Consider the following 16,569-nt stretch of genomic DNA (forward strand, 5'->3'; position numbering starts at 1 on the left):
TAGTTCAGATTTTTTAGTTTAGGGGAGGGACAAGCCTAGAAGAAACACCATAACCAAAGTGGCATGAAGAAGAGAAAAACTGACCCAAAAACCCCAGATACAAAACTGGCATGACCCAGCAGTGCTGCAACATGGGAATCCCCAGTGCTAGCAGAAGAAATAACCCAAATGCAGAATGCTCCCTGAACAGAAGTCCTCTCCAGCATCATTACTCTGACATTCCCTTGCTTCTGTTTAGTTTCGATCCCTCTACAACACCTAAAACACAGTGAAAGCAATAGAAATATTGAGCACTTATGTCACAGGGCACAACAGAGCATGTCCAGACTGGCATGACTGAGGACAGAAGATGCAGGGAAAAGGCTATTTGGGGCAACTGCAGGGCTGCAGAAATATTCGCAGATGATCAGTTGAGGGAGTGGAGGAAGGGGATCCTCCCTTTACCCAGTGAAAAGGAAAAGGAAAAAAAGAAATTCAAAACTCCCAAACTCCACCACATCAAATTAAATTCAAAAGTCATCAGCATCAGTATCATCAGGTAACTAAAAAACAATACAAACACATCTATGTTAATAATGACAAGTCAATGAATCACTCACAGGAGAGCAAAAAGATTATCTCAACAAGAAAAGGAACAAATAGAAATGTCATTTTCTGAAAGTAAAGAGGAGGGGGACAGGGTAAGAATGGAAAACATTTTAAGAAGGGATCATGTGTTTGGAATTCATTGGTACTTCTTCCTACCAACTACAGATTTTACTTCCCCAAAACAACAGAAAACATTTTTGGTCCTTCTGTGTGTGTGTGTGTGTGTGTGTATGTGTGTGTGTGTGTGTGTGTGTGTGTGTGTGTGTGTACACTCAAGGTCCTGTGTGCGTGTGTGTGTGTGTGTGTATGCGTGTGTGTATGTGTGTGTGTGTGTGTGTGTGTGTATATATATATATATATATATATATATATATATAAATTTCAACAGTGCTTCTCCGAAAAAAGGTCCATCTATAAATATAATTTTATTTACTTTATTTTAAAATTATCTGTCTCCCTGTTGGTATTATTTTTTGAAGGGGGTTAACCTGCTGAAGTTTTGCCAGAATGGTGATTGGCTGCGCTTGGGTTCGGTGAACTCAAAGACCTGCGACTGAGCGATGCCATCAGGGACCAGGTACTGGCCCTGGTTTAACGGGTCCTGCGGTGGTGGGTAGGAAGGAGGAACTGAGCGAGCAGAGGTGACACCTAGAGTAGATGGGAGATCAAAGGGAAATGGTATAAATTAAGTAGTAAGGGGCTTCTCAAAGCACCTAGTGCCCACTTTTATTCCTTATCTCTATTCAGAACAGAATAGGCTGAGGAACACAGCATATGATTCAGAATGCAAGGATGATCTCTCTGCTGCTCCCAAATACCTTTCTCATCTGCTGGTCAGTGTCTGAAATTTCAACATTATAGTTTCTCTGTTTGCCTTTGTTTGATGATTTGATCCCATTACCCTGGAAGTAGTATCATATTAAGCCATCATATAACATATTAAGACATTCACACTTCAGTGGGAAGGAACCACTTCTTTTCTAAAAGCCAGTATTTTGTTGTTTTGTTTTTGTTCTTGTTATTGTTTTCCAGCTTTATTGAGATGTAACTGACATACAATGTTGTGTAAGTTTAAGGTATGCAATGTGATAATTCATTATACATATATATTGTGAAATAATTACCACAATAAGGTTAGTTAGCACATCCATCACCTCACACAATTACCTTAAGTATACAATAACGTATTGTTAACTACATTAACCATACTGTACATTATATCTCCAAAACTATTTCATCATATAACTAGAAGCTTGTGCCCTTTGACCAACATCACCCCACTTTCCCCAACCCCAACCCCTGGCAACCTACTTTCTGTTTCTATAATTTTGCCTTTTTCAGATTGCTTATATAAATGACATATTGTATTTGTATTTTTCTGTCTGACATTTCACACAGCATAACTCCCTAAAGACCATCCATATTTCCATAAATGGCAGGATTTCCTTCTTTTTATGGTTGAATAGCATTCCACAGTGTGTATGTGTGTGTGTGTGTGTGTGTGTGCGTGTGTGTGTGTCTTTTTGGGGTGTATGGTTTATAAAAAATGTTCTCCCATTGCATAGGTAGCCTTTTCATTTTGTTGATTGTCTTTTGCTATGCAGAAGCTTTCTAGTTTGATGTAGTCCCACTTGCTCACTTTTGTTTCTCTGGCTTTGATTTAGGTGTCATATTCAAAAACTCATTGCCAAGATCAATGTTGAGGAGTACAGGGAAAACAGGGAATACTCTGTTTTCGTCTAGGAATTTTATAGATGTGGGTCTTACACTTAAGTCTTTAATCAGTTTTGAGTTAATTTTTGTGAGTGGTGTTATATAGGAGTCCAATACAGTCCTTTGCATGTAAACATTCAATTTTCCCAATACCATTAATAAAAGAGACTATATTTCCCCCACTAAATATTCTTGGCCTCCTGACAAATATTAGTTGACCATAAGTGTGGGTTTATAATTGGGCTCTTGATTCTGTTCCATTGATCTATATGCTGTTTTTTATGCTAGTACCATACTTTTTTGATTATTATAGCTTTGTAATATAGTTTGAAATTGGGATGCATGATTGACCCAGCTTTGTTCTTCTTTAACAGAACTGCTTTGGTAAATTGGGGTCTTTTGTGGTTCCATATGAATTTTAGGAGTGTTTTCTCTCCTTCTATGAAAAATGCCATGGAATTTGAGATAAGGATTACAGCAAGTATACAGATGGCTTTATATAGTAAGGACATTTTCACAATATTAATTCTTATCATCCATGAATATGGAATATCTTTCAATTTATTTGTGTCTTCTTCAATTTCTTTCATAAATGTCTAATAGATTTCAATGTGCAGATCTTTAACCTTCTTGGTTAAACCTATTCCTAAGTACTTTACTATTTTGTGCTATTGCAAAGGGGATCATGTCCTTAATTTCTCCTTTGGATGTTTGTTGTTAGTGAAACACAACTGATTTCTGTACACTGATTTTGTATCCTGAAACATTATTGATTCCTTTATTATTCTGATATTATTATTTCTTGGGATAGTCTTTAGAGTTTTCTATGTATGAAATCATATCATCTGTAAACAGAGACAATTTGACTTCTCACTTTCTGACTTTAATTGCTTTTTATTGCCTGACTGCTCTGGCTAGGACTTCAAGAGCTATGCTGAATAGGAGTGGTGAGGTTTGGAATCCTTGTCTTATTCCTGAACTTAGAGGAAAAGCTTTCAAACTTTCACCTCTGAGTATTGTTATTAGTGGTGAGCTTGTCATAAAAGGCATTGATTATATTGAGATATGTTCTTTGTATACTCAATTTATTGAGAATTTTTATCACGAAAGATGTTGAATTTTGTAAAATGCTTTTTCTGCATCTATTGAGGTGATCATATGATTTTTATCTTTCATTCTATAAATGTGGTGTGTCACATTTATTGATTTGCATATGTAGACCATGCTTGCATCCTAGAGATGAATCCCACTTGATGATGATGCATGATCCTTTTATGTGCTGTTGAATTTGGTTTGCTAGTATTTTGTTGAGAATTTTTACATCTATATTCATCAAGGATATCTAGTAATATCTTTATCCAGCTTTGGTATCGGGGTAATGCTAGCTTCATAAAGTGAGTTTGAGAGTGTTCCTTTTAGGTTTTTGACTAGTTTGAGAAGGACTGTTGTTAATTCTTTTTAAAATGTTTCATGGAATTCACCAGTGAAACCATCTATCTGTTCCTGGGCTTTTCTTTGTTGGGAGGTTTGACTACTGATTCAACTTCACTTGTTATTTGTCTGCTCAGATTTTGTATTTTTCCCTAATTTGAGACAATAATAGACATAGTACATTGTATAAGATTAAGGTGTACAACATAATGATTTGATATATGTATATACTGCAAAAAGATAAGCACATTAAGGTCACTTAACATCCATCACTTCACATAGTTACACGTTTTTTCTTTTGATGAGAACTTTTACAATCTACTCTCTTAGCAACTTTCAAATATACAATACAGGTTTGCTAACTTTAGTCTTCATGCCGTATGTTACTTCCTCAACCTCATTTATTTTATAACTGAAACTCTACCTTTTGACCACATTCACCTATTTCCCCAACCCAACACCCCTTGCATGTGGTAAACATCAATCTCTTCTCTGTTTCTACAAATTCAGTTTTATTAGATTCCCCATATAAGTGATATCATACAGTATTTGTCTTTCTTTGTCTGAATTATTTCATTTAACATAACACCTTCCAGGTTAGTCCACGATGTGGAAAAGACAAGATTTCCCTCTTTCTACAGATGAATAATATTCCATTGTGTGTGTTTGTATATATTTATTTTACCTATTTATCTGTCAAAGGACACTTAGGTTATTTCTATGTCTTGGCTATTATGAATAATGCAGTAACAAATATGGGGTACAGATATCTCTTCAAGATAGTTATTTCTTTTCTTTAGATATATACCCAGAACTGGAATTAAATTATACGGTAGCTCTATTTTTAACTTTTTTACGAGCCTCCATACTGTTTTCCATAGCAGCTGTACCAACTTACATTCCCACCAACAGTATGGAATGCATGGAATACCTTTTTCCTTTCTCTACATCCTTCCCAGCACTTGTCTTTTGATAACAGCCTTTCTGAAAGGTGTGAGGTAATATCTCATAGTGGTTTTGATTTGCATTTCCTGATGATGAATGATGCTGAGGTACTTTTCGTGTACCTGTTGGCTGTTGGAATATTTTCTTTGAAAAATGTCTACTTAGGTCTTCGGCTTATTTTTTTTTTACATCTTTATTGGAGTATAATTGCTTTACAATGGTGTGTTAGTTTCTGCTTTAATAACAAAGTGAATCAGTTATACATATACATATGTTCCTATATCTCTTCCCTCTTGTGTCTCCCTCCCTCCCACCCTCCCTATCCCACCCCTCTAGGTGGTCACAAAGCACCAAGCTGATCTCCCTGTGCTATGCGGCTGCTTCCCACTAGCTATTTTACATTTGGTAGTGTATATATGTCCATGCCACTCTCTCACTTTGTCACAGCTTACCCTTCCCCCTCCCCATATCCTCAAGTCCATTCTCTAGTAGGTCTGTGTCTTTATTCCTGTCTTACCCCTAGGTTCTTCACGATATTTTTTTTCTTAAATTCCATATATATGTGTTAGCATACAGTATTTGTCTTTCTCTTTCTGACTTACTTCACTTTTATTGGAATATAGTTGATTTACAATATTGTGTTAGTTTCTGTTGTATAGCAAAGTGAATCAGTTAAACATATACATATATCTGCTCTTTTTTAGATTCTTTTCCCATAAAGGTCATTACAGAGTATTGAGCAGAGTTCCCTGTACTATACAGTAGGTTCTTCTTATTTATTTATTTTATATATAGTAGTGTGTATATGTCAGTCCCAATCTCCCAATTTATCCCTCTCTCCCTTTCCACTTTGGTAACCGTAAGTTTGTTTTCTATATCTGTGACTCTATTTTTGTTTTGTAAATAAGTTCATTTGTACCATTTTTTAGATTACACATATAATCAATACCATATGATATATGACTTACTCTGTCTGACTTACTTCACTCAGTATGACAATCACTAGGTCCATCCATGTAGCTGCAAATAGCATTATTTTGTTCTTTTTTATGGCTGAGTAATATCCCATTGTATATATGTACCACATCTTCTTTATCCATTCATCCATTGATGAACATTTAGGTTCCTTCCATGTCCTGGCTATTGTAAATAGCACTGCTATGAACATTGGGGTGAATGTTTCTTTTTTTTTTTTAACATATTTATTGTAGTATAATTGCTTTACAACGGTGTGTTAATTTCAGCTTTATAACAAAGTGAATCAGCTATACGTAAACATATATCCCCATATCTCCTCCCTCTTGCATCTCCCCCCCACCTCTCTACTAACAAATGTAAAATAGATAGCTAGTGGGAAGCAGCCGAATAGCACAGGGCGATCAGCTCGGTGCTTCATGTATTTTTTTGATTTATGGTTTTCTCTGGATATATGCCTAGGAGAAGGATTGCTGGATCATATGGTAGCTCTATTTTTAGTTTTTTAAAGAACTTCCATACTGTTCTCCATAGTGGCTGTACCAATTTACATTCCCACCAACAGTGTGGGAGGGTTCCCTTTACTCCACACCCTCTCCAGCATTTGTTTGCAGACTTTATGATGATGGCCATTCTGACCGGTCTGTAGTGATACCTCATTGTAGCTTTGATTCGCATTTCTCTAATAATTTGCAATGTTGAGCATCTTTTCATGTGATTTTGGCCATCTATATGTCTTCTTTGGAGGAATGTCTATTAGATCTTCTGCCCACTTTTTGATTGGGTTGTTTACTTTTTTTGATAGTGAACTGCATGAGCTGTTTGTATATTTGGAGTTTAATCCCTTGTCAGTTGCTTCGTTTGCAAATATTTTCTCCCATTCTGTGGGTTGTCTTGTTTTTCTATGGTTTTCCTTGCTGTGCAAAAGCTTGTAAGTTTAATTAGGTCCCATTTGTTTATTTTTGTTTTTATTTTCAGTACTCTAGGAGGTGGATCCAAAAAGATATTGCTGAAACTTATGTCAAAGAGTGTTGTGCCTATGTCTTCCTCAAAGAGTTTTATAGTATCTGGTCTTACATTTAGGTCATTAATCCACTTTGAGTTTATTTTTGTGTGTGGTGTTAGATAATGTTCTAGTTTTATTCTTGTACATGTAGCTGTCCAGTTTCCCCAGCACCATTCATTGAAGAGACTGTCTTTTGTCCACTGTATTTCCTTGCCTCCTTTGTCATAGATTAATTGACCATAGGTGCATAGGTTTATTTCTGGGCTTTCTATTCTGTTCCACTGATCTATATTTCTGTTTTTGTGCCACTACCATACATTTTTGGAAATGATTTTTTAAATTTTTGTTTTATATTGGAGTTGATTAACAATTTTGTGTTAGTTTCCAGTGTACAGCAGAGTAATTCAGTTATACACACAGATGTATCTACTCTTTTGCAGATTCATTTCCCATTTAGATTATTACAGAGTATTGATCAGATTTCCCTAAGTTATACAGTAGGTTTTTTTGATAACTTTAGCTTTGTAGTATAGTCTGAAGTCAGGGAGCCTGATACCTCCAGCTCCATTTTTCTTTCTCGGATTACTATGGCTATACAGAGCCTTTTGTTTCCATATAAATTTTAAAAAATTGTTCTAGTTCTGTGAAAAATGTTATTGGTAAATTAATAGGGATTGCATTGAATCTGTAGATTGCCTTAGGGAGTATAGTCATTTTGACAATATTGATTCTTCCAAACCAAGAACATGGTATATCTTTCCATCTGTGTCACCTTCAATTTCTTTCATCAGAGTCTTATAGTTTTCAGAGTACAGGTCTTTTGCCTCGTTAGGTAGGTTTATTCCTAGGTATTTTATTCTTTTTGATGAGATGGTAAATGGGATTGTTTCCTTATTTTCTTTCTGAGTTTTGCTGTTAGCGTACACAAATACAAGTGATTTCTGAGTGTTAATTTTGTACCCTGCAACTTTATCAAATTCATTGATATGCTCTAGTAGTTTTCTGGTAACGTCTTCAGAATCATCAATGTATAGTACCATGTCATCTGAAAACAGTGACAGTTTTACTTCTTTTCCAGTTTGGATCCCACTCATTTCTTTTTCTTCTCTGGTTGCTGTGGCTAGGACTCCTAGAACTTGAATAAAAGTGGTAAGAGTGGACATCCTTTTCTTGTTCCTGATCTTAGAGGAAATGCTTTCAGTTTACCATTGAGTGTGATGTTAGCTGTGGGTTTGTTGTATATGGTCTTTATTATGTTGAGGTAGGTTCCATTTATGACCACTTTCTGGACAGCTTTTATCATAAATGGGTGTTGGAATTGTGAAAAGCCTTTTCTGCATCTATTGAGATAATCATATTTTTTTTATACTTTTAAATTTGTTCATGTGGTATATCACAGTGACTAATTTGGGGATAACGAAAAATCCTTGTATCCCTGGGATAAATCCCACTTGATTGTAGTGTTTGATCCTTTTAATATATTGTTGGATTTGGTTTGCTAGTATTTTGTTGAGGATTTTTCCATCTATGTTCTTCAGTGATATTGGCCTGTAATTTTATTTTTTTGTGGTATCTGCATCTGGTTTTGGTATTAGGGTGATGGTGGCCTCGTAGAATGAGTTAGGGAGTGTCCCCCCTTGCTATATTTTGGAAGAGTTTGAGAAGGATAGGTGTTAACTCTTCTCTAAATGTTTGACAGAATTTGCCTGTGAAGCCATCTGATGTTGGACTTTTGTGTGAAGTTTTTTTTTTTTTTTTTCAGTATGCGGGGTGTTAAAGTGCCCCGATATTATTGTGTTACTGTCAATTTCTCATTTTATGGCTGTAAGAATTTGCCTTCTATATTGAGGTGCTCCTATGTTGGGTGCATAAATATTTACAATTGTTATATCTTCTTCTTGGATTGATGCTTTGCTCATTAAGTGGTATCCTTTTTGTCTCTTTTAACAGTCTTTATTTCAAAGTCTATTTTGTCTGATATGAGTATCACTACTCCAGCTTTCTTTTGATTTCCATTTGCATGGAATACCTTTTTCCATCCCCTCATTTTCAGTCTGTATGTGTCTCTAGATTTCATGTGAGTCTCTTGTAGACAGCATATATGTGTTTTTTTTTTAATTTGGATATAGTTGTTTTACAATGTCATGTTAGTTTCTACTGCACAGCGAAGTGGAGTTCCCTTTGCTATACAGCATGTTCTTGATAGTTTTCTATTTTATACATATTAGTGTATATATGTCAATCCCATTCTCCCAATTCATGCAACCCCCATCCCCCCTTGGTGTCCATACATTTGTTCTCTACACCTATGTCTCTATTTCTGCCTTGCAAACTGGTTCATCTGTACTATTTTTCTAGATTCCACATATATGTGTTAATACATGATATTTGTTTTTCTCTTTCTGACATACTTCACTCTGTATGACAGTCTCTAGGTCCATCCATGTCTCTACAAATGACCCAATTTTGTTCCTTTTTACGGCTGAGTAATATTCCATTGCATATATATACCACATCTTCTTTTTCTTTTTTAAATCAATTACGCCAGTCTATGGCTTTTTGTTTGAGGATTTAATCCATTTACATTTAAGATAATTACTGATCTGTATGTTCTTATTGCTATTTTGTTAATTGTTTTGGATTAGTTTCTGTAGTCCTTTTTTCTTCCCTTCCCTTTTTGTTCTCTTCTCTTGTGATTTGATGACTATGTTTAGTGTTGTGTTTGGATTGCTTTTTCTTTTTTTGTGTGTTTGTATCTGTTCTAGATGTTTGCTTTCCGCTTACCATGAGGTTTTGATATAGCAGACTACATATATACAAGGTTTTTTAAAGTTGCTGGTCTCTTAATTTTAAATGGATTTCCAATATCCTGCATTTGTATGCTCCTCTTCTCACTATTGCTGTTTTTGTTATCATATTTTGTGTGTATGTTTGCCTACCTTTACTGTATGTTTGCCTTTACTGTTGCACTTTCCCATTCATAATTTTCTTGTTTCTAGTTGTGGTCTTTTCTTTTCCATGTAGAGAATTCCCCTTAGCATTTGTTGTACAGCTGGTTTGGTGGTGGTGAATTTTCTTAGCTTTTGTTTGTAAAGCATTTGTTTTTCCATGGAATCTGTATGAGAGCTTTGCTTGGTAGAGTATTCTTGGTTGTGTTTTTTCCCTTTCATGGCTTTAGATATATCGTGCCCCTCCCTTTGGGGCTGCAGAGCTACTGCTGAACAATCAGCTGATAACTTTATGGAAATTCCCTTGTGTGTTATTTGTTGCTTTTCCTTTGTTGCTTTTAATATTTTCTCTGCCTTTTTTGTCAATTTTATTAATATGTGCCTCAGTATGTCCCTCCTTGGGTTTATCCTGTATGGGACTCTCTGCACTTCCTGGTCTTGAGTGGGTGTTTCCTTTCCCATGTAAGGGAAGTTTTTGGCTATTATCTCTTTAAATATTTTCTCAGGACCTTTCTCTCTTTCTTCTCCTTCTGGGACCCCTATAATGCAAATGTTTTTGCATTTAATATTGTCCCAGATGTCTCTGAGACTGTCCTCATTTCTTTTCATTCTTTTTTTCTTTATTCTGTTTTGCAGCAGCAATTTCCCCCAGTCTGTCTTCCAGCTCACTTATTTGTTCTTCTGCCTCACTTTTTCTATTGATTCCTTCTAGTGCATTTTTCATTGCAGTTATTGTATTGTTTAATCTTTGTTCTTTTAAGCTTCTAGCACTTTATTAAACATTTCTTGTATCCTATTGGTCTGTGCTCCATTTTTTTTTTCTGACATCTTGAATCATCTTTACTCTCATTACTCTGGATTCTTTTCCAGATAGGTTGCCTATCTCCACTTCACTTAGCTGATCTTCTGGGGTTTTATCTTGTTCTTTCCTCTGGAACATATTTCTCTGCCATCTCATTTTGTTTAGATTTCTGTCTTTGTGGTCTCTGTTCCTCACACTGCAGGATTGTAGCTTTTCTTGCTTCTGGTGTCTGCACCTTGCTGGGTGAGGTGGGACCAGTGGCTTATACAGGCTTCCTGGTGGGAGAAACTGGTGTCTGCCCACTGGTGGGTGGAGCTAGATCTTGTCCCTCTGGGGATAAGGCCATGGCAAGTGGTGTGTTTATAGGTGGTTGTTGGCTCAGGACGACTTTAGGCAGCCTGTCTGCTGATGGGTGGGGCTGTATTCCCACCATGTTCATTGTTTGGTCTGAGGCATTCAAGTGCTGGATCCTACAGGCTGTTGTCCAGGTCTTGGTGTCAATATGATGACCTCTGGGAGAGCTCTTGATGATCAATATTCCTTGGAGACCCCACCACCAGTGTCCTTGTCCCCACAGTGACCCACTGTTACCCACAGCTGACCCCTGCCTCCCTAGGATACTCTCCAAGGCCTGCAGGTAGGTCTGGCCCAGGATCCTATGGAGTCACTGCTTTGCCCTGGGTACCAGTGCATGTGAAACCTTGTGTGCTCCCTCCAAGGGTGTAGTCTGTTTCCACCAGTCCTGTGGAACTCCTAGACTCAAGCCCACTGGCCTTCAAAGCCAAATGTTTTGTGCACTCCTCTTCCCATTGCCAGACCCCCAGGCTGGGGATACTGATGTGGGGCTCAGAACTCTCACTTCTGTAGGAGAACCTCTGTGATATATTAATTTTCCAGTTTGTGGTTTGCCCAGTTGGTGGGTATAGGATTTGATTATATTGCAGAAGCACCCCTCCTACCATCTCATTGTGGCTTCCTCTTTGTCTTTGGGTGTAGAGTGCATATTTTGGTAGGTTGGGGTCTTTTTTGTCGATGGTTATTCAGCAGTTAGTTTTGATTTTGTTGTTTTTGTGTGTGAGAGGAGATAAGCTCAAGTCCTACTCTGCCATCTTGTCTCCTGCCCCTGTCATATTTTCTTCTTCACGTTTTCGTGTTACTAATTAGCATACTTTCATTTCAGCTTGAAGAACCTTCAGCATTTATTGTAAGACAAATCTAGTGGTGATTAACTCTTTCAGCTTTTTTTTTTTTGGTCTGGAAAATTCTTTTTCTCTCCTTTATTTCTGAAGACAACTTTTCTGGGTACAGCATTCTTGGTTGGGTGTTATTTTCTTTCAGTACTTTGAATATATCATTCCACTCTCTCCTTGCCTGCTAGGTTTCTGTTGAGAAATCTGCTGATAGCCTTATGCAGGTTCTCATGCATATGAGAATCGTTTTTTTCTCTTGCTGCTCTTTTTTTTTTTTTTTTTTGCGGTATGCGGGCCTCTCACTGTTGTGGCCTCTCCCGTTGCAGAGCACAGACACCAGACGCGCAGGCTCAGCGACCATGGCTCATGGGCCCAGCCACTCCACGGCATGTGGAATCTTCCCAGACTGGGGCACGAACCCATGTCCCCTGCATCGGCAGGCGGACTCTCAACCACTGCGCCACCAGGGAAGCCCTCTCTTGCTGCTCTTAGCCTTCTCTTTTTGTCTTTGATTTTAGACAGCTTTATTATAATGTATCTTAGAGAAGATCATTTTGGGTTGAATTGTTTGGAGACCAGTGAGCCACATGAACTTAGATATCCAAATATCTACCCAGAATTGGGAAGTTCTAGTCATTATTTATTTAAATGACCTTTCTTCCCCTTTCTCCCTCTCTTCTTCTGGAACTCCAATATTTTGTATATTGTTAATCTTAATTTTATCCTATAAGTCACACACGCATACTTCACTCTTTTAGATTCTTTTTTTTTTTTTCCTACTCTGACTAGTCAAATTCAAATGATCTTTCTTTGACTTCACAGATCCTTTCTGCTGGCTCATCAGGTCTGCTATTGATGCTGTCTACTGTATTTTTCATTTCATACATTGTATTCTTCAGCTCTATAACTTGTTTGGTTCTTTTTATGATTTCTACTCTGTTAAATTTCTTATTTTGTTCATGATGTTTTCCTGATTTTGTTGAATTGTTTCTATTGTAGCTCATTGAGCTTCCTTAAAACAACTATTTTGAATTGTTTATCATGCAAATCACAGATCTCCTGGTCTTTGTGTGTCAGCTTCTGGAAATTATTGCATTCCATTGATGATGTCTTGTTTCCTTGATTTTTCATATTCCTTCTAGCCTTGTGTTGCTGTCACCTCCTCCAGTTTTTATTGACTGGCCTCATCTATACATCCAATCATAGATTATTTGGTCTGGAACTTCTCCACTGGACTCCCAGACTTTTACAAAAAAACTCTCATCTGTTGGTGAAAATCTGTGTTCTTTAGGGAGATGACAGTAGAAAACTATTTTGTCATTTTGAGGATGTTGTCAGTTTTCAAAGGTGGTAAGTGTCAAAAATACAAGTGTTCCAGAGGCCAAACAATTATATGTAGATATTAGGGAGGGAATTTGGGGAGTGCTCATTTTATTTTTTAAATTAAGCTTTTTATTTTGAGATCATTGTAGATTCACTGCAGTTGTAAGAGAAAATATAGAGATATACCTTGCACCCCTTACTCAATTTCTCCAATGATAGCATTTTGCAAAACTATATTACAATATTACAGCTAGGATATTAACATTGTTACAGGATACAGTCAAGAGTCATAACATTTCTATCATCATAAGGATTACTCGTGTTATTCTTTTATAACCACACTCACTTCTTTCCTTTCCCTACTTCCTCCTTAACCCCTGGCAAGCACTAATATGTTCCCTATTTCCAAATTATATCATCTGAAGAATGTTATATAAATGGAGTTATACCATATGTAACCTTTGGATGTTGGCTTTTCTCAATCAGCATGAATCCTTAGAAATTCTCCCAAGTTGGTTTATGTACCAATAGTTGGCTCCTTTTTATTGATGTGTTATATTCCATGGTATAGATGTACCAGAATCTGCTTAATTACACCCATTGAAAGACATCTACGTTGTTTCTAGTTTGGGCTATTATGAAAAAGCTGCTATGGGTATTTGTTTAGAAGTTTTTAAGTGACAATAAGTTTTTGTTTCTCTGGGATAAATGCCCAGATGTGTCATTGCTGGGTCATTTGGTAGTTGTATGTTTTATGTCTTAAGAAACTACCAAACTATTACATAAAATAGTGGCTGTACTGTTTTACATTCTCACAAGCAAGGTATGAATGATTCTGTTTCCATGCAACCTTGCCAACATTTGGTGTTTTCACAATTTTTTTTCTATTTTAGCCTTTGTAATAGATATGTAATGACATCTCATTGTGGTTTTAATTTACATATTTCCAATGATTAATAATGTTGAACATTTTTTCATGTGTGTAACTGATATCCATATATCCTCTTCAGTGAATTATCTGTCTTGCCCATTTTCTAATTGAAGTGTGTAGTTTTGTTTGTTTGTTTTTACTATTGAGTTTTTAAAAATTTATTTATTTATTTATGGCTGTGTTGGGTCTTAGTTTCTGTGCAAGGGCTTTCTATAGTTGCGGCGAGTGGGGGCCACTCTTCATCACAGTGCATGGGCCTCTCACTGTCATGGCCTCTCTTGTTGTGGAGCACAAGCTCCAGATACACAGGATCAGTAGTTGTGGCTCATGGGCCTAGCTGCTCCGCGACATGTGGGATCTTCCCAGACCAGGGCTCAAACTCGTGTCCCTTGCATTGGCATGCAGATTATCAACGACTGTGCCACCAGGGAAGCCCTTACTATTGAGGTTTGAGAGTTCTTTATATATTCTAGATACCAATGTTTTGTCAGATACGTGGTTCGCTAATATATTCCCTAGCCTGTAGCTTGTTTTTTCATCCTCTTTACATGGTCTTTCATGGGGCAAAATTTTCTATTTTGATGAGGTCAATTTTTTATGTTATAGTTCAAGCTTTTGGTGTCAGTTCTAAGAACTTTTTTGCCTAGACCTAAATCCTGATGATCTTCTCCTACTGTTTTCTAAAAGTTTTGCAGCTTTAAATTTCAGTTCATTATCTATTTTGAGTTAATTTTTATAGGTTGTGAAATTAGGTTGAGATTATTTTTACTTTTGGCCTGTGGAAGCCCAATTGCTTCAGTGCCATTTGTTTAAAAGGCATCCTTCCTCCACTGAGTTGCTTTTGTACCTTTGTGAAAAATCAGTTGGGCATATTTGTGTAGGTCTGTTTTTGGTTTCTCTATTCTGTTCCATTGATCTAACATGTCTATCCCTCTATGAACACCAAACTGTCTTGGTTATTGTAGCTATATAATTAGTTTTCAAATCAGGGTAGAATTATTATTCAAACTTTATTCTATTTCAAGTTTATTTTAGTTATTCTGGGGTACTCATTTGATTTTGAGCTGGCCCTAAAGCCTCTGGAGATTGGGACTGTACTCATGGCCCTAGGGAGCTCCACGATGACAAACTGAAATGGGTTGATGAACCAGGAATTAGCAACCAACTCCCAAGAAGTTATATATCAATTCTTAAAAACAATGCAGTGTAAAAAGGCAAATGTAAAGTGAAAAGGCCTCCCTTGGAGCTAGGCTCTGTCCTCTCTGCTTTTCTTCCAGCCAGGCTTCCCCTTCTCCAGAAGAGTAGACTGAGTTAATAAGGTCCCATGGCATTACAGATTGTGTTGGAATCTGTATTAAATCTGAACTAGAGAAATCCTAACAACAATGCTCCCCATCACTTCCAGGAAGGGGTTATTGGAAGGATTAAGAAAGCTGGCTTTCTCAGGTGTCTGAGAGAACTCCCTTCTTGCTCTTCCTATGTATATGATAAAACTATTGAACTACTAAGCTGTACAATCACTTCTACATATGTAGTGCCCTTGAGTCTCAAAATATATCAGTTACCACAGCCCTGGACTAGGAGAGCCTTGAAAACTCGAAATAGAAATAAAGGAATCAATTTTTAGAAATTCTGTGAAGTTTGAGACTAGATAAGTTTCTTTGAAGACTTCAGGATTGCTATTAAACATGGAAAGCTGTTTAGGTGAACCATTGTTTAAATATTGGGAGACAAGAGAGGACATGCAAGGGATAGCCTTGAGACAAGGCAGAGAAGGAACCTGACACAAAGGTTTGGTATGAGCGAGTAGGACTCTTTTCTAGTTCGTTGCTTTGTGCATGTTCCTCTGCTTTATGGTTTCTCAGTGAAAAGATAAGCCAGTCTCAGATAGACTTGAGGGAACTTGGGCTGAAGTAAAGGAACACCATCCCATCATGAAGGTTAGTGCAGTAGGGACAGTGGAGGAATTCAGAGTGAGAGAAGCTCAGAAGGTGAGAGCCTCCAGGAGACAGAGGTGGGCCAGTAGGACAGTAACCACTTTGTAACCTGAGGACTGTCCAGGTGGCTGGGGCTCATATCTCTAAGGAAGAAGCACATTCTCTCAAAGGATTCTACTATTCATACAGATCATAGACTTACTGTTATAACTCCAGATTACTTTCTAAACTGTCATGTTTTCATGCCTAAGAAGTTAGAAGTGGTTGCCTTTAATTCCCTATCTAAAGTGAATCATATTTCCATGATGAGGGAAAGTGCCAGTGAGGGCCTCCCAAGAGTAAGAAGCAACAAACAGTTAGAAGGAAGTCCAATGTCTAGCCAGAGGCCCAAGCCAGGTGCACTCCTCAATTGGAAATCAGATCTTCACAGGCACTCAGCCTCCTCAATGAAAAGGAACCTCATTAGGAATAATTAAGGGTGCTTTATGTGGCTGCTAGAATTTCAGGCAACTTGAATCTGATCATTTTATATGGTGACTCATTCTGAACCAAACAGCCCTTTAAAAGAGCACAAGGGAGGACCTAGGGAAAGTGAAGTCTCGTTAAGAGTTATGTACCAAAATGTTCATTGCAGCTCTATTTACAATAGCCCAGAGATGGAAACAACCTAAGTGCCCATCATCAGATGAATGGATAAAGAAGATATGGCACATATATACAATGGAATATTACTCAGCCATAAAAATAAATGAAATTGAGCTATTTGTAATGAGGTGGATA

The 16,569-nt window shown here is 37.2% G+C and overlaps 1 protein-coding gene across 2 annotated transcripts in view; it reads right to left on the reverse strand.

Moving 5' to 3' along the window:
• Positions 1 to 994: 994 nt before the first annotated feature.
• The window catches only part of ARHGEF9 (Cdc42 guanine nucleotide exchange factor 9), a 359,889-nt gene continuing 344,314 nt past the window's right edge, over positions 995 to 16,569 (reverse strand). For both annotated transcript variants that reach the window (XM_065900095.1, XM_065900096.1), the window contains one exon: positions 995 to 1,236. In XM_065900095.1, the coding sequence (XP_065756167.1) occupies positions 1,055 to 1,236 (182 nt within the window). In that variant the 3' untranslated portion in view covers positions 995 to 1,054. The remainder of the gene's footprint in view (positions 1,237 to 16,569) is intronic.

The sequence above is a fragment of the Phocoena phocoena genome, chromosome X (assembly GCF_963924675.1).
Source record: "Phocoena phocoena chromosome X, mPhoPho1.1, whole genome shotgun sequence".
In the NCBI taxonomy this organism is placed as follows: domain Eukaryota; kingdom Metazoa; phylum Chordata; class Mammalia; order Artiodactyla; family Phocoenidae; genus Phocoena; species Phocoena phocoena.